General features: G+C 43.5%; 2 protein-coding genes across 2 annotated transcripts; both read right to left on the reverse strand.

The window, feature by feature from the left end:
- Positions 1–6381: 6381 nt before the first annotated feature.
- On the reverse strand, positions 6382–18901 carry col9a3 (collagen, type IX, alpha 3). The gene is made up of 32 exons (XM_076166180.1): positions 18660–18901; positions 17893–17961; positions 16669–16704; positions 16475–16546; positions 16282–16335; positions 14838–14873; positions 14462–14485; positions 14280–14333; positions 13510–13563; positions 13258–13299; positions 13095–13151; positions 12919–12972; positions 12722–12775; positions 12547–12600; positions 12372–12425; positions 12199–12252; positions 12006–12059; positions 11841–11894; positions 11669–11722; positions 11474–11518; positions 11322–11375; positions 11135–11188; positions 10441–10494; positions 10275–10346; positions 9647–9682; positions 9409–9453; positions 9238–9270; positions 8497–8643; positions 8321–8375; positions 8041–8223; positions 7879–7956; positions 6382–7713 (listed from the first exon to the last, which is right to left on the reverse strand). The coding sequence occupies exons 1-32, from the start codon at positions 18723–18725 to the stop codon at positions 7529–7531; spliced, it is 2037 nt and encodes a 678-aa protein (XP_076022295.1). The 5' UTR covers positions 18726–18901; the 3' UTR covers positions 6382–7528.
- Positions 18902–19545: 644 nt separating this feature from the next.
- Positions 19546–23522, reverse strand: ogfr (opioid growth factor receptor). Its single transcript, XM_076167113.1, has 7 exons — positions 23219–23522; positions 22637–22702; positions 22470–22551; positions 22306–22384; positions 22063–22129; positions 21604–21752; positions 19546–21524 (listed from the first exon to the last, which is right to left on the reverse strand). The coding sequence occupies exons 1-7, from the start codon at positions 23342–23344 to the stop codon at positions 20444–20446; spliced, it is 1650 nt and encodes a 549-aa protein (XP_076023228.1). The 5' UTR covers positions 23345–23522; the 3' UTR covers positions 19546–20443.

The following is a 23522-nucleotide window of genomic DNA, read 5'->3' on the forward strand; positions in this document are numbered from 1 at the left end:
GATGTGCAGGTCCAGATTTTGGAAATCCAGATGTAAGGAAAGGTCAAAATACAGCAGATTACAGAGAGGGCCACATTGATGATTGGGTAGGGCCTAACCAAGAAAATGTACATATGGAGGGCCTGGAATCAGATAGAAAAAGGCCGGGGCTGAGGGGAACAAGGCCAATGAGAATAGGTTCAGTGATGCGACGACCAGTTATAGGTGGCCAAAATAGGGGCGCTGGTTGTAGAGGGTCAGGATTCAGGGGCTCAGAACCTGAAAGGAGAGGTATAGACATTCGCAATCAAGGGCCTGAAAGAAGAGAGCCAATTTTGGAGGCTGTAGTACATGGAAGAGGAGGTTCAGGAGATGAATGGAAAGGCCATGGCTACATGGACACAGGGTCCACTCAAGAACATATAGATATGGAGAGCCAAGGGCATGTTAGGGATACTTGTGGTAATGAATGGAGAGAGCCTGGACGTAGGGGCCCAAGGCCCATTGAGGAGGATATGCCATTTTCAGTTCCTGGTCCGAGAGGACATGAAGATGAATGGGGCTGGCCTGAAATCACAGGCCCAGGTCCCATGCAGGAATGTCCAGATATTTCATTTAAAGGGCCCAGCAGTCAACATCCAGGAGATGGAGAATGGAGGGATTCTGATTGTGGTGGGGCTGGGCCAAATAGAAGGGGGCCTAGTCCACATTTTAGAAGGGAAAGAGAGCCAAGCATGAGGGGACCAGGTCATGATAGACGAGGCCCCCTCGTACCAAGATCAGAGAGAAGAGAAGGTCCAGACACAGGAAATGACTGGAGACGAGTGGACTTTATGGGTCCTAGCATGGACCAACTTGTAGCAGATGAGAGAGATCAAGTTATGAGGGGCGATTGGTGGGGGCCTGACATGGAAGGACCTGGGCATAATGGGGGACATCCAGACTTCAGGAATTCATTGCCAAACAGGAGTGGCATAGATATGGAAGTACCAGGTAGAAGAGGGCCAGGTCCAGACTTCAGAGGCCCAGGGCCTGAAGACAAAATGCCAGATATTGAAGGCCTAGGATCTGACAGAAGAAGGTCGGATTGTAGGGGGCCAGGCTCTGAAAGGCGAGGTCCATACATAGAAAACGCTGAACCTAGTAGACAAGAGCAGTATGATTTCAGGAGGGAAAGGAGGGGTCTGCATATGAGAAGGCAAGGGTCTGATGAGAAAGATTCACAATTGCAGGATCATTGGAAAAGACCAGATAGAAGAGAATCAGATCATGAAAGGCAATTTTCAGATAGGGGGCGTAGGCCTGAGCGATCCGGTTCAAACACTGAGGGCCCTTGGTTTGATGGAAGTCGACCAGAAATTAGGGAAAGAGGATTTGACAGAAGGGGACCTGAGCCAGCTATGAATGAAGACATGCAAGGATCATTCATAAGAGGCCCAAGGTATGATAGCAGGGAGCCAAACCTGAAGGGAATGGAACCAGGATCTAGTAATGAAAGGAGAGGCCCAGAATTGAGACATTTGGGTATGCCAGCATCAGTTACTTTTAATCATCCAAGTCATCAAGTTACCAGATTCCAAAGCCCTGGTGGACAGCATTCTCTGTTAAATAGGTCCCTAGGTTCAGCTCCAGAAAGTGGAGAGCCATCATGCAATCAGCAAATCAGGTCCCAGAGACACAGAGGCCCTTTACTCCCAACTCCAACAGAGGGTCTCATTCGCTTCCCACCTACTATCAATGCTAATTTCTGCAGCCCAAAGCAAAAACAAGCACGTCACGTAACAGACAGTGATGTAAGGGAGTGGAATAGAGGTACATCAATTGGTGTAAGCAAAGGAGGAAAAGAAACTGGAATGGTGGACAGTGATGGAAATAAACAAAGCAGTGTGGACTCAGGAGATACAGCCTAAAAATTATAAAGACACCACTTCTGATTGAAATGTCTACTCGATTGACAGACTGAACCTACAAAATGTTATGGCATAATCACATTCGGTAGATGCTACAATATAAAATAAATTGAATGTTTTTGAATTTCATTATGAGCTATGGGCAAACCCAAGCAAACACTCAGACATTGTAACTAGATATGGAAACACTTGTATATTTTGCACGTTATGTTACGAGTTGTGTTTTGTTCAGTTTACATCCTTCTATTTCTGTCATTCTATAATGACTGAACACAGATTGAGCCTTTGTAAATTCAAGTTGATGTGTATTTCATAGCAGAAATGTTTGTACAGTACAGTAAATAATTCCCCCTTAACAGAGCCATAGTGTTGTTAGAACAGATGCCTTGATTTTTACTTTTTTGTTTTCTGCTATTAAAACTGGCTTGTTAAAGTGTTCTTCTACAATGGAAGGAGTCAATAAAGTGACAGATACCTTTTTAAAATGTGGCATTTGTTCTTTTCTAATCGAGTATTTTACTAATCCCAATATTAGGACACATTGATAGTATACTGCTTGATTAATATGAAAAATATTATACATTATACAAGATACTACAGGGAAATTTTCTTGAAAGCTTTCAGTAGCTGAAACCACATCTGAAATGGTGAATTTGTTAGTCTCCCTAAATGGCTTATTCTGTGAAACAATGTTAACTGCTGATATTGCAGATGATAATATGAATGGAAGTTTGGAAGTTTTTAAAAAACAAAACAAATTGCCTGTATTAATTGACCTAAACGTGTTTCAAATTGACACCTTTCATGGAAAAGGGACAACATAAGATAAAAGTAAAATGACTTAATGGTAATGTTTTTACTAGCAGTTTTTGATAAATTATTTGTATTGCATACCTTTAACTGCACATTATAGTTTTAAATCTGGCCAATGAAAAGACTTTCTGACACAAATGATGCCAAAAGCATCTGCGGAAAGAAGAGAAGAATGAAGATAGCGGCAAGTTATGATGATCCTTGATGGTCTGTATGTGAATTCTACATTCCTGGTTAAAAACAACATATTTGGTTCGTCAAGTGTGGTTTTAGTCAGTTTAGTAAGAAACAAAAATAATGACACCTCACCCCTAAGAAATGGACTGATCTATTTGTGTTTTTCATATTTTGGTTCTACATTGTAAAGTGTCCTTTGGTCTGGAAAGTCAACCACACACGCCTGTGAACTAGTTATTTTATTTCGGGTTCATTGTTTGTTACAATAGTATGCTTATTGACAGGTTCATTATCATCTTTCATCAATTCATTCATCAATTGCGATAAATTGCAGGTGTCTTTTCAGACCTGGCAACCAGCGCAAGAAAGTCAGTAAACGCAACACCAGCGGCTGTTTCACCTGACGAGAGAAGATCGCTGGAGGGGGAGTTCTTCCGTGCTGCTGACAGCCTGTAGCCGATATAAATCAGGTGATTTTTTGTTTATGCTATTAAAAACACAAACAAGATGTCAAAGTTCTTGTTTATATTGCAATTTTTGCAAGCTTCATTTGGAGGTTGCTAGCTTAATTTAACTTTGCTGGTTTACTGATTAGCTTTATGTAGTTACAGACTGACAGCTTATTAGCGTTGTACATGGCGGTATTACAGATAGTTTGCGTTAGTTAACTTCACTACTGACATTTAAATAAGTCTTATTAGGAAGAGGGAACACTGTAGTAAGATAAAAGCTGGATGTAGTCAGTTAGTTCTGGTTCACATCTTTAAAGCTCACGATGTCCCGCCACGTTTCGCCCTCACCCAGACATTTAACCTGTGCCAGCTTTGCTCTGACTGTCGGCCAAAGTGAGTGTGTCACCCCTGATCCGGTTCTGATGGAGATAACAAAAGTTCAGTGCACTCATCTTCCACACATTGTCCAAGTCGACATGGAGGCACAAGATGCAGATCAACCAGATGAGAGAGCTCCAGATGAGAGAGCTCCAGATGATGCTGGACACAAGGTGATGTGTCTTGACCTATCAACTGTGACCGATCCAGACAGTCTGATGAGTGGGCTGACTGAAGACAAGGTGTCAGTCATTTATGAAGGCTATGTGTTGGCCCTGAACAGAAGCGAAACTGAGCAATCTGATGGAGTTTGCGTGGAGAAAAGATTTAACTCTATGTGCGGTTGCTCCCCACTCCAGGAAGATAATCAGACAGCAGTTCCTAACAAGTAAGCTCCATGGATAGTTTGATATGATTCGTTCAAGAATATGTAATGCCAGAGTGCAAAAATGATGTCCCAGTCTTGTATTACAGGTTTTTGCCCGCAGAGACTCAAGAGCCCCTAGTGTATCTACAGATGCACAAGTGGGTTAAAGATTATAACGCACATCCAGCGGCGCTTTCAAGCCCACATGGAGTCGACTTATCCAACCCAAGCACTTACATGTGTGGACAGGTGTGATGAAAGAGATGTCTAACTGTATTGTCTCGTTGTTTTGTAGCAGTCATTGACTTTCTTTCTCTCTAAAGTTTCACAAATAGTCCGATGTGCCGTGTCATGCTTGGTAGTGCAGCTCAAATAAAGATAGTCAAACTAAAAATAATGTAGAATGATACTCAGGTAGAAATATTAGTAAGAAATAATAGTAAAATATGGTAAATGAAGCATGTGCAAGACCAGAATGTGATTATGTCCAGGTATGAGTATGATGTCATTGAATTTTACAGATTAATTGATCAAACTAGAAGTGTATGATGCACAAACACATTCATTTTCTGTTTTGATTTCAGGTGTTAGGCCATGTTCCTTCCTTGGTTGATCATCAGAGTGTGCTACACCCATTTACTTATAGTCTGGAGATGGATCTTACAAACGCTCAGTTTATCAGTAATTCTGGCCCAGCAGAAGAGCATCAACCGGTGATCGGCAAAAGTAAAACAAGTCAACTTTAGTTCCCAAATGTTTGACCTTATTTATTGTTGACACAGCAAACACAGGTTTGTTTCCAACTTCATCTCACACACGCTCATCTTTTGCATAGATGCTGTGACCTCACCAGGCGCCTCCAGGAAGCGCCGTAAGAGCCGTAGCTCCCGAACAAGCAAGCCGGGCCCAGAACAGGGGTGCAAGAGAGGAACTGCAAAGTCACAGACCAACACAAGGGAGAAACACAACAGAACTGAGAGGGAACGCAGGCGAGCAGCTAGAATTTGAAGGAATCTTGTTTATATAACTTCATCATCATATTTTATTTATATTGCTAAATTAATCGTCTTAGGCATTAAAAACACCTTTGGGCGGTAACCCTTATGTGTGGTCACCTGATAGTACATTTGTTTGATACATTTTTTGGTTTAAAATATATAATTTATAGAGAATTGTGGAATATAAGAATTGGTCTTGTGAGTTAAAATGGAAACGTGCATCCTGTGCTGCTGTGCAGGAAGAGGATTCGCTCCAGCTGTGATAAGCTGAACAAGCTGGTGCCATTCTGTCACCAAAGTATGGACAAAGCCAACACCCTGCAGTTGACCACCAATTTCCTGACGTACATCAATAAAGTATACGGGGACGCCCTTAAAAAGGTACAGCACGTCTGTGTGGGCCAGTCAACCAAGTTGATTTGCACAGCCCAATATCACACAGGGTCTCACAGGGTCTCACAGGTCTTCACAGGCCCTCACATGGTCTCACGGGGTCTCACAGGGTCTCACAGACCCACTCAGCCTTGGTCTAAAAGTTTTCTATAATGTGAAGCATTTTGACTCCATCATCCTGTAGAATAGTTATTAGAAACCTATGGCTGAGTAAAAAGTTTGAATATATCATCCTTGACTAATCCATCTGAATATATGTGTATCTGAGTGTTATATTTCTGTTTTACACCACCAGTGTACACACAATACATATTTAAAACGTTCTCAGGAATAGGCACTGAGTTACACAAACCTTTAAATCAAACAGGCTTCATGTCCCCTGTGATATTGGCGCCTCCTTGTGGGATCAAGTCGCCACTGCAGGGTGGGAACAAATGGTTTAAGCGGCACACATGCGTTATGTAAAAACAATGGTAGTATAGTCTGTTAGTACCCATAATAGTTGCATATTCGTCCTCTTTACAGGAGTATCAGAACACTTTTTGTTCAGTAGCAGAAACCAGCTCTTCATCAGACCAGGATCCAGCCCAGCAGCAGCAGGCCTAGGTCAACCTCACTATTTGATCTATTAGCCAGTTGTTTGTACAATTTGAGGGCTGACACTTGACTTCTTTTGAGGGAGAAGCTAAGGTGATGTGTTGTGATGGTATTCAGGTGTTTTTTGTCTTGAGAAAGTGAACGACCCCTCCATCCTCAAACATGTTGGACTTCCTCCACTGTTTAGTTTACAGCGATTATCCAGCCGATATATTTATTTATTTATTATTCTGATCTGTAATAACATTCTCTCTTAATCCTCCTCTTTATATATATATATGTTGTATATATATCTATATTAATATATTATATACTTGAATTTGATTGCACAAAGCGTAAGCGAGTGTTAAGAGTTGCTCTATTGTCTGCATACACTGAAGAGTTTGATTGAGTGAATGTGTGTGTTGCTATTTTGTGAATGAATTGGACAACTTGCCTTTTCATCATATCAGTTAGAAGTGCAGATTGTTAATTTGATATGTAGAGAAGAGTGATGTCTTACTGAAAAGTGGCTTTATTTGTTCTTTCTTACAACATGACGCTGTAGCATCTTACTGTACATACAACAGTCACCCACAAATAATAAATAGTATTTAAAGTCATGTATATTTAATAGTTACAGCACCGGTAGTACAAAGTGGATGTGGTCATTGCCAGATTTGGACCCAAAAAAAAAGAAATCAGCTTCCTTCTGATTTTTTTGATTTATTTTACAATGTCTGATTTCTCCATCCACAACTTGTTCTGTTTCTCAAATCTATAGGCGGAGCTTTATTAGCTTCATGTGTAATAAACAAACAAACAAAACAAAGACAAGCTGAAAAAAAAAAAAAAAAAAAAAAAAAGACTATCAAAAGGTTTAACATCTTTTGCATTCATGTACACAAATTCTGGGCACCTGGAGATTTGCTTTTTAATTCCTTTGACAGTACACACACACCACTTCTTAAAGGAGACTTTTGGTCTCTGGTACTTATTTCCATATTTTACATTGTAAGCTTGCGTCTTGAGGTAAACACCTGTGATTTACATTAAGGGTATGATAGATACACATTCACTTCAGACACAGTCGGCGTTATGCTCAGAGCACCATGTTGACCGAGATGATGAACAACACACAGGACTGCACCTTCATTTCTCCAGTTGTCTGTTGTCTTGCATTGTGATGGTATTTAGAACGGTTCTGCTGTTCTCCTGCCCTCTTCTGTACCTCTGTCCACTTAACATATGGTGTCATCATTTTCAGTCTCTCGTTTGCTTTGGTATTCATGTCACTTCTGGGATGTTCTTCTATTCCTCTTAACATATCACACCTGTAGATGTTACTGTTCCCGCCTTGTGATACATGTATTAGTTATATAAAGAGGACATTTCTGTGTTCATGTTGTCTTCTTTTGTCTCCTTCCTTCCATTTCTTATCACCCCTCCTCCTTGGGGTGGATGGCATCGGGATGGAAGTAATGTTTAATGATTTTTGGGGTTGGAGGATTTCCCAGCGACTGATGCCCCCTGGCAAGCTGTAGTGTCACAGATTCCAGGTGTTCCCTGGTGCCCGGTCCTACCTACTCTGCCAGACTCTCCAGGCTCACCAGGATCTCCTGGAGATCCGTCACGTCCATCTTTAACAATTCCAGGAACGCCTGGAAGACCTGTGAGCGCATCATACAGGGAATGAACCAAAGACATACAGCAGTAATATGTGCTGCATGCTTTATAATGATATATAGTTGATAACAAATAATTGCACAATAGATACAGTAATATCAATCTATCACCTCTATAATCCAATGACAGTTATTGTGTAAAGCACATACCTTGGTATCCTTGGTCTCCTATGGGCCCTTCGATGGCTTTGCCAACAGGTCCCTTGTCACCCGCCTCACCAACATCACCTGTTATGGAAACAGAATATTTTAATAATTTAACGGATGATACTCTTATGAATGAAAGCTGGATATAGGTTTCTCTCTGCATACCTCTGGGACCAGGGTCTCCAAGTTCTCCGGGCAGTCCTCTGTACCCTGGTGGACCACGGGAACCTGGATGTCCAATAGAACCAGCATCCCCAGACTTTCCTGCACGCCCAGCAGGTCCGGGGCGGCCCACCATTCCCGGGGCCAGAGGTCTACGAAGGTTGGCAGCCAGTTGTGCAATCTGATCTGCAAGACAGCAAAAAAACAAAAAGATCCCAGTTTACCTTGTAGGTCGTCAATGCATTGGAATGAATTATAACGAAGGAATGATGAGAATCTTCACCATCGATCATTGAGCCACACAGCTCTCTGATGTGCTGCTCACTTGTCAGTTTCCCCTGAAACACAAGAAGGGAAGAAAGATTTCAAATGGAAGCTCGCTAATGTATTGACGTCAATCCGACTTTTACACGTTAGGCATATTTTGCAAAAAGCTAAGTAAGAATAAAAAACACTTACAGGTACACCGGATTTTCCTGCAATTCCAGGCAGACCCTGTTCTCCTTGGAAGCCCATTAGTCCTTGTTTTCCTGGGGGTCCTCTTGCCCCAAGCTCTCCTTGAGGACCCACCACACCTTTAGGTCCTAGTTCACCTCGTTTCCCAGACTGAAATCAACAAGAATGATCCATTCAACAACTCCAAATATTCAGATTAGAAAACAGGAAGAAAAAGCAACTATGCTGAGACAGAGCGAGTGAGTGAGTGAGTGGGAGGATTCCTGTGGTGTCTGCTTGTTTGATGATTACTCCAGTGAACACAGCGACAGCAAACCAGTGAGACTGACAGATGGAGGCCCATCAGAGCTGTGCTGCTAATTATATAAATTGTACCGCAGGTTAATGTGACTTGCTTTTCCCTTGAGGCGATTGTGGTGAACAGGCCAATAAAGCGAAAGCAGCAAGGCCTACAGTAATTCTAATTAATCCCATTAAACGTGGAATGTGAGACAGAATCGTGTGCTACGACTCCAACAAGTGGGTAAGCTAGCTCACAGCCCGCCAACACTTTTAATGGTTAATGAGGGAGCAAGACGCGGAGGGAGTTTGGATCAAATACTGAGAGTTACACCAACACACACACACCAGCATTGATGTAGCAGTCCAGCCTGATAATGATCAAGTAACTACTGTATGTTGAAAACTGATTTGGAAAGTATGGGACCCTGAATCACTGCAAAATGGTGGAGTGATGTGTCTTACCTCGCCTTTTTGGCCAACTGGACCAAATGGACCCTGGAAAGAAGGACATGGACATCAGTGAAAGACTGGAAGAGATGTTTACTGCATATATGTATATGTTTCAGTCTATACACAGTATAACACTTTACAATACAAAACTACAGTAATAAGTGCTAACACATGAATACTTACAGGTTCTCCATTCTCTCCTGGTAAACCGTCACTTCCTGCCACGCCCTGCACAAGAAATGGAAGAGTGAAATCATTATTTAACATTTAAAGGATTCTTTCAACTCCAACTTTTTTGCATTTTCTCTTTATTTTCTGAAACGTTGTGAAAAGTGTTTCAATGAATGATTTTATTTGCTTCGAAATCTGAAGGTGCTGGAAGAGGAATTAAAGGTAAGAGGACATCTTAGATTTTTTTTACCATGTCTCCTTTACCGCCAGAAGCTCCAACGGGACCCTGAGAGAGAGAGAGAGAGAGAGAGAGAGAGAGAGAGAGAGAGAGAGAGAGAGAGAGATTACGAACACTCCAGAATAAATGAAAGCCGTGGAGAAACATTTGGGAGAGGGACGGGGGATGAAGGGAAGTGAGGTGGGCTGGTAAGGGGGACCAGGAGGAGGTATAAAGACCGGCTTTGTTCTGCCCTCAGGATCCTGAACAGGAGGCCACTTTGTGTCTGAGCCCCCTTTGGTGTAGAAGTTGACTTTGTAGCGCTCAGACCGGCCTGGGACGATGTGGCGGTGGACATACACTCCCCTGAATTAAACACACACTGTACCTATGCTGTCTGGGTGTGTTACAGTTTTGTGTGTATATGTGTGTATGACAGTATTTGAATTCTAGGAGAGATTTAGGAGTCTGGATGTTTCTTTCTATAGATTTGACACAAGTAGCCGACCTGAGGTCAGCAGACAGGTCTTTGTGTGAACACTGACCTGTTAGCTGGTGCAGCAGTTGTCAGTAGATGTCATGGATTACACTGGATGACGCTTGAGAGCGTTTTAAGCCCCCGGACACATTTAATATTAACACACACACACGTCAGACTCACCCTTTCACCAAATTCTCCACGGATTCCTGTCGGGCCAGGTAGACCAGGATCCCCCAGGGCCCCTTTTCCCCCCTGCAGACATCACAAATAGACAACATCACATGATAAGTGTCAGTGAGTTAGCTGATAATAAACCAGGATGATTAACTGACGTCATACAGCTGACCTGGAAGCCTTTCACTCCTTGAGGGCCTATGTTTCCCGCTGGTCCGATGCCGCCCTGTGGGAAAGAGATGTTGTCATGTTACACCTTTCTTGTGATGGCATGTTTATTTTAACATCCAACATCAACAATGAATAGATAAAAGGAGGACAGTTGTGCCGTGTGCGATGCGATGTGTGTGTGTGTGATAGCAGCGTCTCCACTCCTCCGCTTCGCTGAGCAATGCTTTGAACGTGAATCTGTCCAGCATGCAGCAGCACACATTCCACCCGTTTGATCCCTTTCCCCTCACTTGAGGGTCTGACGTGAAAAACAAAGACCTCTCTGTGTATGAGCTCCTCCTTTATGAATACCTGCTCTCATCTCTGGCCTCCATCACTACTCACTCCATCTTACAAAGCCACTGGATCAGCAGCAGTGCAACATGTCACTATACTCGGTGGGGCACAGATACTGTACAGTATGTTTTGCTTTGCTTTATTATTTATTAAATATTCACAAGGATATGAGTTCTTTAAATGATGTGTTTGTCTTTTGCATAGGGAACTAAGTAGGTTATAATCTTTGCATCTGTGCTGCGGTGTCCTGTAATCTGGGGATGTAAAACATTATTTGTGAATGTAATGTAAATGCTGGATGCTTTTCAAAGTGCTAATGTGAACATAATCATGATATATAACCAAGGACCAAGACTTACCGCTGCTCCTCGGCCTCCTGCTATTCCCCTCTCTCCTGGGATGCCGATGTCACCCTGAGGGAGGAGACAGGAGACAATGTGGGTCAGGAACATTCAAAGTCCAGATGTCAGGTCTGTGTAGAGCTTCAGCTGCATGAAAGTGACCATGTAACCCTGTAACACCCCCCAAAGCCCATCAGATACATACAGGAATACCTGGCTCTCCAGAGGGTCCCGTCTCTCCCATCTTCCCTGCATCGCCCTGGTGTAAAATGAGGCAAAAGCAAAGTATTTGTCAACCCATGGTTCTAATTTTAGATCGAAAGTTGAATTTTGCGTTTATTTGCTTGTTTTACTCACAGCTCCTCCTTTAGATCCCTTGGGTCCAGCCTTTCCTTGTAAACCCTACAGCAGAAAGAACAAAACAGTGAGGGCACAGAGAGTTTTCACAAGTCCTTTTTTAGATGCTTATGTCGTCAGGATGTAAACACGGTATCACCACCATCCTATAGTCTGCTGCTTAGAATGGAGACTAGCCACGACTGATCTACTCACAGGAAGGCCGTTGGGTCCTTTCTCTCCAACTACCCCGTGCCGTCCAGGATCGCCCTGTCAACACACACAGCACTGTGACGGTGATAGCAGCCTTGATTTTGGCGTCGTGGCATCTGTGGCAGCGCGACAAACGTATTCCCCAGACACGGTAGGAATTAAAGGTGGAACTTACCTTCTCTCCGTCTAATCCAGGTGTCCCATCTTTGCCGTCTCTCCCAGGGATACCCTGTGGACGGACGACATCACGTATGATCCTTCAAGATTCTGGGAGGTATGACGTGTTTTGTGTATACTGTAGTATAGAGATGTATTTATACATTTTGAGATGTGCACTTACAGGCTCGCCTTTAGGTCCTGATCCTCCAGGAGCTCCCTTAGGACCAATTTTACCCTGGGGGACAAAGGGACATTTGCTATTAATGGCATAACACAGAAAAAACAGCTTCTAATTTAAGGCATCACTATTGTATTGTAGTGTTTTGTGAAACTACAATACTGTTAACTGATGATGTGAAAGGTCTTTAACTCACAATTCCTCCTTTGGGTCCTCTGAATCCCTGGGGTCCCTTTTCTCCTGCATCACCCTGGAAGCATCAGATGAAACACACACAGCTATTTATTGCGGTGGTCGACTCCTCTACAAGCCTCAGGCCACTGCCAAGCATCTTATTTCAAATGGGTTTACAAACAAGGAGAGACTCACTGTCTTCCCAATGACGCCAGCAATGCCAAGCTTGCCTCTGAAACCAGGCAGGCCCTACACACACAAACACACACACACAGAGTAGAGAGATGAGTGACACACACCTTAAATGTCTGAATTTTAATTATTTGAAACTGATGAAAGACTGAATGACTGCGTAACAAATGTAGCTTACTCTGTCTCCTACAGATCCCATGGGGCCCTGCAACCCTCTCAGACCACGTGGGCCCTAAAACACAGCATCATAGTCGCATTGTTAAACAACTTCAATTAATTCTTTAATAATTACCCAAAGGCATTTTGGAGACAATCACCAAAGTAAACGAAACAAGTGTGTAGAAATAACTCACCTGCAGACCCACAGTGCCGGGAAAACCTGGTGGGCCAGATGGACCAGCATCGCCCTGGAGATGAGACAGGACACATCGTACAGCAAACAAAACCTCAGCTGCACTGAATTTTGCACTAAAGAAGTTCTACATCGAATCATGATATCCCTCAATTTTTTCCGATTGTGGCCAAGACATATGGCATGTCACACACTCACCTTCTCTCCATCTTTCCCAAGCTCTCCCTTGTCTCCTTTATGTCCTGTGTGACCCTACATACACAGGAAGAGGTTAGACATTGGTTGGAAATATACAGTGAACCGACCAGTGTGTGTGGTGGGCTGACTTGTGCAGTGTAAGTTTACGCCACAAACAAATTACAATTTCTAATCACCTTGAATCCGGGCATCCCAGGAGGACCTGAGGGACCAGAGGGGCAGATCGCAGGACACTGCAAGAGACAAAGACAAACCACTGAGGATCACTCCACACTGGACGCAGAGGAATCAGCTTCAGTTTACAGAGCTGTGGATAAGTGAGGGCGATTTGAAACTTACCAGGAGGTCACCGTCCAGATCATGAAGAGAGCCAGGAAGACCCTGACAGAAGGAAAGAAAAAAACACAGGAAGATATGAAGAGACTTCCTTCCATCCAGGTCGGCCGTTTCTTTGAATTCATAGAACGGCATTAAACAAAAGCTCCACTGGGTGGCAGTGGGAAAGTATCTGATCCTGTTTTACCAGCATCAGCAATGATGTCGAGTTTACCCTCAATACTGAAAAAGGTACAAAACCATGACTGCACTTACTGGGGGTCCATCGGGGCCTGTAGGTCCAGGAAGTCCACCAAGACCCTCAGCGCCCTGTAAGCAGAAGAGCATTGAAATGAGGTCATCTTCATGCTCTCAGTTATTTTAAAGAACAACAACAAGATGCCCTTATCTAATGTGAAAGCTGACATCATAGAACCAGAGTCTAATTACAGATCTAATTACACGTGCCTGTTTTACTCCATCAGTGTCCCAGAGCTGTCACTGAACTCTCGGGCACTAATGCTTACCTGGCTGCATTCTGACTTCAGAAAATAACTTCCCATAGGCGAAAACACTTAGAGACTCATAAAATGAGTTTCAGCATTGCGACACATGAATTACAAATGACTCACCCGCGTTCTGACTGAAATGTGTTCCAGTCCATATTAGACAACATGAACAGTAATTATTGTTATCCTACAAATGGTGAGACACCTGAAACCCCACCCATCTGTCAATCACTGACTGTATTTAACATCCTTCCTCTCATCCGTCTTGTAGCGTGCAAATGTTCCCCTAAATCTGTGGAACACGAAGGAATACTTCTGCAGCGCCGTTTGAATGGATTTTACTGCCTTTCTCTCCTCAGAATATGAATGAACTGAAAGATCACTGAATGATAAATAAATGAATAGAGCAGAATCAGTCGGATCAGATATCATGTCTGTATGGAATCAATATGTGTGAGATTATCTCGTTGTGTATCAGTGGCTATAACTCCACCCTGAGACAGGAAGTGCATTTGTGTAGATCAGACAGATACTCACTGCTGGGCCCTGGGGACCGACTCCACCTGGCAGCCCATTGGTACCAGGAAGCCCCTGGAATAGAAAGGAGCTTGATTTGTGCACGGACGTGGAGCGTGTGTGTGTGTGTGTGTGTGTGTGTAACTGTAGCACAGATATACAGTTCATGCATATAAAGTAGAGTAAAGAGGCTGTGTACTCACTGGAGCTCCTGATCTCCCTCTGCCCTACGGAAGAGAGGGGAAGTCCAATTAAGTCACAATCACAACATCAATCTCCATGTGGTCTAATACTTCTGTCACAGATTAATACTCACGCCACAAAAAAGCCATACCTTGAGTTTTTCTGGCCCAACATGTCCCCCCTGTGAGGGCTAACTAAGACTGCTCAGAGCCCAATTCAGACTTTATTAACTCACTTTAAGACTTAAATAACAGAACATACTCTACAACACAAAACATGTAGGGAAAGGGTTAAGAAGTATGGCGATGATAAGGTTCGGTAGGGTGATGATGCTGTTCAATTGGGCCGGAACAAGTGAGGTATCTCAGATGTTCTGCAGTATGTCGGGGTACTTACAGGAGGTCCAGCCGGCCCAGAAGGTCCAGCATCGCCCTGGAGACAGGAAATCAAGCACTTTAACTCTCACACAACTTTTTCCATCAATGGATTTAAAAGAAACACAAAGACTTTGAGTGGACAAACCCTTAAATAGATCAATTTTAACTCGTTTGCCAATCTGTGTATAGGTGTAATATAAAGTTTGTCTATGCACACTTGATTGATAATTGATATTTGATTACAACAACAACAAAGAGCTGAACAAAAAATGTAAACACAGATTCATTTGATCTCTCTATTAGGCGAGTTTGGAGAGTTTGTCTTCATACATTCACAATAAATACATTTAATTTGATGCACGGTCCTCATTCATTTCTAACCCCGGTGACTATCTTTCCCCCTCCTTCTCTAAACCCCAGAATTTGCTCGGCCCACAGCTGTATTTGTAGTGTCTGGTGTCTGAATGGTGAGAGGACAGAAGACCCCCAAAACAAGCCTAACATAGCAGTGTCACATGTATTCTTTGCATTCCTCAGTCTGCAGTCCTGACACGGGGCCGCCGTCGGTAACACACACTGCAAACACACAGAGTACTGAGCCGATGTGTCTAAATCAGAGAAAAATCTGTTTCCTGCTGTGACAATTAGCCCGCTTATCATTGTTGGCATCTCGGAGCACCAGACGAGCCGAGCTGATTAGATGTGGTTTGGTGAGTTACGTTGCCGTGGTAGCTCCCGCTGTGTCTCAAAACATCAGTCTGATCCTGCTTGTGTGTGCGCGTGGCTTTTTTGTAAGCCAGCAATAACAGTGTAGCGATCGGAGTAATTAGAGACACTGGTTGACGGCAAACTTCCTCATTATGTTGGCTTATTAACTGAATGGCTGCGGGTGAGGAGGGGGTGGGGGGCTGGGGGGCTTTATCTATCTTGACAGCATTGCGTCTGGAGTCGCAGAATCTTTAATCCTAAATCTGTGATATCCTATATTTCAGGAAGAGAGGAAAGTCTTGGTTTCCTGCCATGTGGAGTGGCCTCGCTCATCAAAAGCTGCAGCAGTACTTTGATGCAACACTCGCATATCTCTAAGAGGATGAGTTGTTTCCCTTGGCAACAGACCCAAAGATCACCGTCTCCTATACAGATTGGTGGGGAAAACAGTGTGCATTCCAGGAAGGATTAAGGAATTATGAGCCGAAAAACCTGACTTGATCCCACATTAAAAACATTCCCCCTAGGAGGCCGAGGCAGCATTGACAAATCCAGGCTGACACATGGAAACGCAGGCCGGCGCTCTGCTGCACCGCCTAATGAGCTTCATATCGCAGCTCTCAAGATGCTTGCATGTGTGTGTTTGTGTGGTGTGTTTGTGTGTGTTGTTGCGTTTTTCCAGTGCTTGACAACAGTTGGCTCTTCAAATTGGGACAAACCTTACTAAGTCAATCAAAAGACTGAGAAACACTCACAGTTTCTCCTGCAGGTCCGTCCTTCCCAGCAGAGCCATCAGGACCCGTCAAACCCTGTGGAGAAGGTAAAGATTAGTAGTCTAACATTAATTTACAGTCTATAACCAATCATCCATCAACTCCAAATGATATAATTTAGTCACAGTGGGATCAAGTGTTGGTGTCTGTGTGTGTGTGTTAATTGGACACTGACATCCACTCCAGGAAGTCCTGGCAGGCCTGGCCTTCCTGATAATCCCCCTATTCCTCCTTTTCCTTTAGGACCCTACAAATAAAAACATTTACAGTATGAAAAAACTATTGCATAGACAAGTAAATTATTGTTTTATTTTGTCTTACATAGAGCTTCAAGAGATAAAGTTGAAAAACACTGATTGGAATGCTTACCTGCTTCCCTGGCAGGCCAGCAGGGCCAGGTTTGCCCTGTAAGGCAAATTGAAGAATGTTATTCACTTTCAGCTCATTTGTCATCAAAAATAACCTGGGATTAGATGAATCTCTGATGTGTGGCTGTGGTATTATAATCATTTAATAACAGCTGAATTTTCTTAAAGAATCAATCACAATTTGTGGTTTGTTTCAGTCGCTGGAGCAGACCGAGGGATAAACTGTCTGAGGAGGAATGAGTGGGGAATGGTCACATGATAAAAGTCCCAGTTTGGTTTTGGAGGTTGGAGGAGCGGGGAGGAGGTGTGAGGTGAAACTCTAGCTGGTCTCATAGAGCTGGGGAATGCATGAATGGGCTCTCTGTGTCACTCCTCCTTATTTACTTTACCCAAGGAACAAAAATACAGAGGAGTAAAAATGCCCTCAGATTTCCTGCGCCTGGGTCCACTCATTTTACACAAAGTTTTTCCTCGCTTTAGCTTTTGCCATAATCCAATTTCCCCCTTTCAAATTCTACAAATAAAGTTTTACACCGTTTCGCATCTTTCCTTCTCATCTTTCACAGACGTCAAATAAAACAAACCATAACCCAGCAAACCCGCTTAAATAACACAGTGTGGAACTCTAAACAGCAGTTGATTGCTTATTTTCAGTCCCACATGATATAAAAAGCAAAAAAAAAACAATTTAATTGTCAGAAAATAAATAAATACAGTCATTCTGTGAAGGCTCAGTTCACCAACAGAGCTCCATTTATTAGATGCACAGCTAAACCCGCCTACCGTGGTTATGATTAAATAAATAGAGGGAGGGGCTCTTGCATTGTGGGAGGAGTCAATGTGACAAAACTTTACATCTAGAAACATTTGGCCACATTCATTAGCTATTACAATTCTGACCACAGATCAATGAGAGAGCCAACTGACACCATCAACTCATAAAGGGATACACAGTTAATACTAATTTGGAGCTCTCAATCTGTAAATATTACATATTTTTTGTAAAAAAGAGGAAGAAACATGGATTCATAAGATGCCATCCATGATAAAAACACACATTCTAATTGGGAGCATCTATTTAGAGTCCTAGATACAGACACATGACAGATATTTAGAAATGCGGCTCATATTATTTACATATAAGTTGTAATAACCAACTAAAAAAGCTAAAAGAGCTAGAGAATATGCTCCAGTCAATGACATCTTAGTCTGAAATCCAACTCACATCGGTGCCGTCCTTTCCTGCAGCCCCTGTGGGTCCTGGTGGCCCCAGCGCTCCCCTGGGGCCCGGCCTCTGCAAGACACAAGTGCATCAAATGTATTCTGTGAGACGCGAATAGTGTTCAAATAGAAAGAGTTTGATATTTATGAGTGAAGTGAGAGACATAGTAAAGTGTTTATCAGCTTTATTACAGTAGTGACATTGCCTGTATCATTCACTACAGCGGTGATGCCTTGATTTGATGAGGTAAAAGCAGCTTTTGAGCATAACGAGTTGGCAGCTTGCAGATATAAATACACTAAATAGATATCAGCAGAAATACTATGGAAATGACTAGAGAAGGCTCCTTCCTATAGGTTAGACTGAGCAGGAGAGACTGAGTGAACAGAGGTGGCATTGTGCTCTGGGCACTGATCTCCAAGCTGCATTCCACAGCTTCAGGGCAAACAGAACCACCTGCACGCAATTAACCCCTGATATTGCTGATTATCTATATATTTATGTAAATCACGCATTGATCTGTGAAAACCAAACGTATGTGAGCAGAACAGGAGGATCAGGCCTGACTGAGGAGCAGTGAAACACACACACACACACACACACACACACACACACACACACACACACTGGTGTCACCATCAGCTGACCATCCTCAGGGAATCCCAAACTCTTTACATTAAAGTTAGATAATGCACCAATCTGCATATTCTGCCATGTTTCAATGCGCTGCGGGCCGTTTGGAGAGGCCGGCGGGGATGAGGCACTCTTACCTGGGTTGAGGCTGATGTCAAAAGCTGGCACAGCAGGAGCACCCAAAGCGCGGAGAACATCGCCATGACTCCCCGCTCACCCTCACAACAAACCCGGAGTAGATGCGGTAAAGCTCAGATCCCTCTGCTCCCGGTGCTCTCACTCGTCCCCCCCGGAACCTTCCTTCACCTGACGTTGCGCAGCTCCTGAATGAATCCTCTTTGCTTCCAGATAAACCCGAGCCTCCAGTCGAAGGGGCTGAACTCAGTCTGGCGTTGCTGCACACGGGGGTGAAGGGGGGGCGAGGAGCGGGACGGCGGAGGGGCGCGGAGGAGAGGAGGTGAACCGCTACGGACACCGTGAAAGTGGGCCGAGCTAAACACGCTCAAATGGGCCTTAACCAATTAGAAACTGGCCCCCAAAAATTCCATGCAAGTCTCTTTGAGACATAAAAGCTGTTGGGTTTACATTAGGCACGGCTAGACATCTTGTTAAGTCACTTTAATAATGAGCATAAAAGGTTCACCTGTGGAACGAGCTGGACATGACCCGGATGAAAACAATGGCGGCCCATCAAACACGCGCACACCTTAACTCTCCTGACATGGCGGTTACAGAGCACAGAAAGAGAACAAGCAGCGTCTTACAACATGTCAAATTAAAACAGACAGAAAAAGTGTGTAATAAGTTAAAATATGCAAATTTGGCTGTACATTTGACCCTTAAGCACCACACACACACATTCACACAACATATCATGCTCCATCAAAATCATCCATCCGTTCTGTGTTCTTTCCTCTATGATGGATATTTGTGACCATCAGCAGCTGCAGTGGAGAATCAGGAGTTAAAGCCCAGACATTCTCACCCAGGATATTAGATAAACAGAACGACTTCAGAGAATCATCAGAAAATAGTATTACTTTATTCTGCTTTGTCAATAGCCTGCAGGTATTTAGTTGGGTAAATCATATAAAGAATGAAGCACTTTTGTAAAGTTATTACCATTTCATTATGTAAATACAGTAACTTCAACAACAAAAACAGAAATCAAGTGCAACTATAAAAAGAGCGCATCAGTAAACGGAGAACATAAGTCACCCTGGCTTGAAATGTCCATGGACTCTTCTATCTCCTGTTAGTATGAACATATAGCAGACTTAAAAGTTTTATCCAAAGCTTTGTAATAATTCTACATACGTACTGTACAATCAACCAGTCTGTCACATTTTTGGCAAGGCTTTAAATTTTCAGATGTCTACTTCCCATCTCTGCACCAGATACATACAGATTGTGCAACATTATTGAAATAAAATTATCTTAAATGACATTCAGTCGAAGGGATCGATTCGACGGTGGCTCCTGCATAAAACACAAACCGGTAGAATGTTTTCACTGCCACAAAACCAAACCTAAGAAGAGAACAAACTATTCTTCCAATTCGTTCATTTTTTCAGTGCAAAGTGGTTCAGTTGCGAAAGTACTAAAGTCTTAAAAATACTGAAACCGTTACATACAACTCAAATGTTCTGATATACATTATTAATAGTGCTTCGTGTATTCTGTAAGGAAATTAAATATGGGCATCCATTGGCCTCAGTCATAATGAACTCGGTATCACTTAATCAGCTGTGTAGAAATCAGTCAAACTCAGGTGCCCCATTGGGCGAGTTAAGGAATTCACGTACTTCTTGAAATTGAAAGGAATCAAAACTATGATGAAAGAGTAAATTTAAGGCCCAGGAAACCTTCAAACCCATAAACTATCCTTATAATGACGTTTCATTTACGCTGTGCCGTGAACTCAAGAATTCTCTGCTTTTTGGTCCGAGTTCGGAGAATTCGATTCCACGTCCATCGCTTCGTTTGTCTGTTCGTCGACGCTGGTGCGCGGGCGTGTAGGCGCCCCGTTCGCCGCCGGCATCTCTTCGTTATCCCTTGTATCTGGCACTTGATTAAAGTCTGTCCTTGGAATTTTTTCCTCCCTTCCTGAAGAAAGAGAGGGCGAGTGTTTGGAAGTTTTATGAGGCGTGGACGCCGACGGGGTGGTTTGACCTGCCGCTTTATTGGCAGACGCCTTGTCCTCTGCCTGCCCACAGGCAGCGTCCTCAGCGGGGCCGTTGTTTGGCACTTTGCTATCTTCTTTCTTACCCTTCGGTGGTTTCTCGGCAAGGGCGTCGACATTCGTTTGCATAACGCTGACCGGCCCCTGGGTGGCGTCCTTTGGCTTGCTGGCGGATTTGTCTTCCCCGTCCTCACAGGTCTCACTCTTTACCGTCACAGTGTCGGGGCCTGTTGACTGGTCCATCTCGTCAACATCGGGCGCACAGCCGTCTCCGTTGTCCATTAACTCATTATCAGACTCGGTCGCTGCGTTTCCATTTTCAACCGCAGCTTTTGGTTTTGGCTCGGCGCTTGAAGCTTCAGACAGTTTGCTTTTGTCTTTACCTGCTGTTTTATCAGCACCTTTCTGCACCTTTGCATTATTATCTGTCCCACCTGCATCCTCTTTCTGAGCTCCACTCGTTTCTACATCTTTGCCTTTGGCGTGAGAAGAGGCTTCGTCCTTTCCATCTCCGCTCCCTAAAGCGTCCGATCTTTTCTCCGCTTTCCTGAACTGTTTCTGAATCTTTCGGGGACACCACACAAATTTATCCTTTGGCTCAAAGTTCAGGTAAGCAAAGCGCACCAGGTCTTGACGTTTCTGCTTGTCCAGCACGGCAAACAGGAAATAGTCAAGCACGCTGCGTTTCACACTGCTAAGGGTCTTCTTGACTAGAGTCTCTTCCAGAAAGAACTGCACCAGCGGACCTTGATAGTGTTCAAAGCCCAACTCTCCCAGGCTCTTCAGGATACGAGTGATGCGAAGATTGTTGTGCATATTCCTGAAAATAGACGGTTGAAAATTACAAAAAACAGAAAAACCCATCTTAGAATTTGCTTGCATGATAGTCTTTGATGTACCGCTCAAGGTTTCCAAAGCGCTCCTTCCAATTCTCAGCCCGTTTCACTTCGCCCGTCTCCTTGTTGACCAACTGCATGCCGTAGAAGCCCAGCATGAGCTCATAGGACTCTACTAGCCTCCTCTTGGCGTCTTCGCTCTTCTTAAAGGCCTGAGGAGCAGGAGAAGAGACGGAACCCATAAATGTGACTGAATATCACAGGACATCACCACAGCTTATATGATCACATACGACACCTACACATGCCACACAGGAAAAAACAAACAAGCAAATGGCAATGCATGTTTGAGGAATGAATTGGTGTTAGCATAACAAAGACAGACAACAGGAAGTTAAGTATGATTTGTCCATTTCTGCTTTTAACCCCAGAGTCTTGATACTTGGTAATTATTTCTTGACACATTGAATTGTTTGACTCATTGCTTATTCAAACTCCTGCTGTCTCCTGTATTCTACTCACCTCAATCTCCTTCTTGGTGAGTTCTGATGCCATGTAATTCACTCCAGGTTCCCGCAGTGGAAACAGCCTTAAAAAAATGGCAGAAATGCCAAGAAAGAACCAATAATAGCAGTTAACATGTGGTCACAAAGCTGAACCCCTTTAGTTTAATAATTTGTGTCTTTACTGGACTCATTTTAATATTTGTTCTTCTTTAGTGTAGGTGCTGTTACTGTAACCCAGACAAGTAAACCCAACACTCACCACTGGATATACGAGTGAACCCTCTCTAACCTCTTGTAGTCAGTTTTCCATTCTTTATGAAACGATTCAATGTAGACATCTGTGTAAAACAAAAAGACAGACGCATAAGGTAACTACAATGTTTTTTTACAGCTGAAAACGAAAGTGAAAGTTCCGTGTGTTACCGTCAGGAGAGGAGGGAAACTGGTTGAGATAGAACTTCAAATTACTCATTTTATCCTCTGAGCACTCATCATCTGTAAGATTCTGTCCAAAACACACAATCGGCTTGATTACTCTCAGTTGTGATGCGTGGATGTGACTGTCTGTGATGTTATTCGACGTTACTTACCGGATAACCTCGTCTGTAGTTCTGCATGTCCTTCGCTGCCCTCATGTTTCGGGGCGTATGATGCCACTGCAAAGGTTTCACACGACAACTATGACACAATACATCTGACATAAATGATCACAAAGTCTTAAACGTTACAAAAGACGTTTGCAGCGATGTCCAGCACCTGCGGCGGGTTTGCCACCTCGCCTTGCGTCGATTAATCGGAAGTAAATCTCTGCCAAGCCGGTAAATTGGCATACAGGCCAAGCTAAACCATTTTATTACCCAGGCAGAAGGGGCAGAAGGCTAAACACACACTATTTACGGTTTCACATTAACCATTAGAGAATTCATAAGGGGACCATGGTAAGAAGCATTGCGTAAGCACTGGCATACACTTAGCGTCCGTCAAAAGTCGACTTATGTCACCTGCTAGCTGGGCTAGCTTAGTTAGCAAACCCGCAGCCAAGATTAGCTAATATTAGCTTTCCAGTCTGTAACATTCCCAAGGAAGAGTGCGGAATCAGTTTGAAGCGTAATATTGCTAACAAATGTCAGAATCCTGGCAACCTTTTGCTTATAAGTATTAAATGCACGTACTAAAGTCCAAGACGATTTGTTTTTGTCCTGACAAGAGCGCCGGGGTTGGCTCTCTCCAGCCGGGTCGTCTCCATCACTCTCTGTGTCCCAGGTCGAGTCGTACTCACAGACACAGTCGTCCTCCATGGTTCAAAAGGGGGATAGCTAGGTGACTAGCTAAGGCAGACGAAAGATGCAGTATGTCGCGGCCCTATAATTCCATATGAATGAAGTTAAACTTGCATATTCAGGTCAGAGAGTAGCGGCAGTCTATCATCGTCAGACAGCAGCTGCAGTACTGGTGCTGCCTTCAAGTGCTCCTCGG

This window comes from Genypterus blacodes, unplaced genomic scaffold, assembly GCF_046128005.1.
Source record: "Genypterus blacodes isolate CSIRO-AG114 ecotype Tasmania unplaced genomic scaffold, CSIRO-AGI_Gbla_v1 ptg000156l_1, whole genome shotgun sequence".
Taxonomy (NCBI): Eukaryota; Metazoa; Chordata; class Actinopteri; order Ophidiiformes; family Ophidiidae; genus Genypterus; species Genypterus blacodes.

Bases quoted from the DNA above. Each gene is read 5' to 3' on its own strand.
- col9a3 (XM_076166180.1), bottom strand. From the start codon at position 18,725: ATGGCGATGTTCTCCGCGCTTTGGGTGCTCCTGCTGTGCCAGCTTTTG. The intron at 12,426-12,546 runs GTAAGCTACATT...TTGTGTGTGTAG, and splicing joins TGGGATCTGTAGGAGACAGA to GGCCTGCCTGGTTTCAGAGG. The intron at 11,723-11,840 runs GTAAGTTCCACC...GTGTGTTGACAG, and splicing joins CTGGATTAGACGGAGAGAAG to GGCGATCCTGGACGGCACGG.
- ogfr (XM_076167113.1), bottom strand. From the start codon at position 23,344: ATGGAGGACGACTGTGTCTGTGAGTACGACTCGACCTGGGACACAGAG. The intron at 22,552-22,636 runs GTAAGTAACGTC...TGTTTTGGACAG, and splicing joins ACTACAGACGAGGTTATCCG to AATCTTACAGATGATGAGTG. The intron at 22,385-22,469 runs GTAACACACGGA...TGTTTTACACAG, and splicing joins GTTTCCCTCCTCTCCTGACG to ATGTCTACATTGAATCGTTT.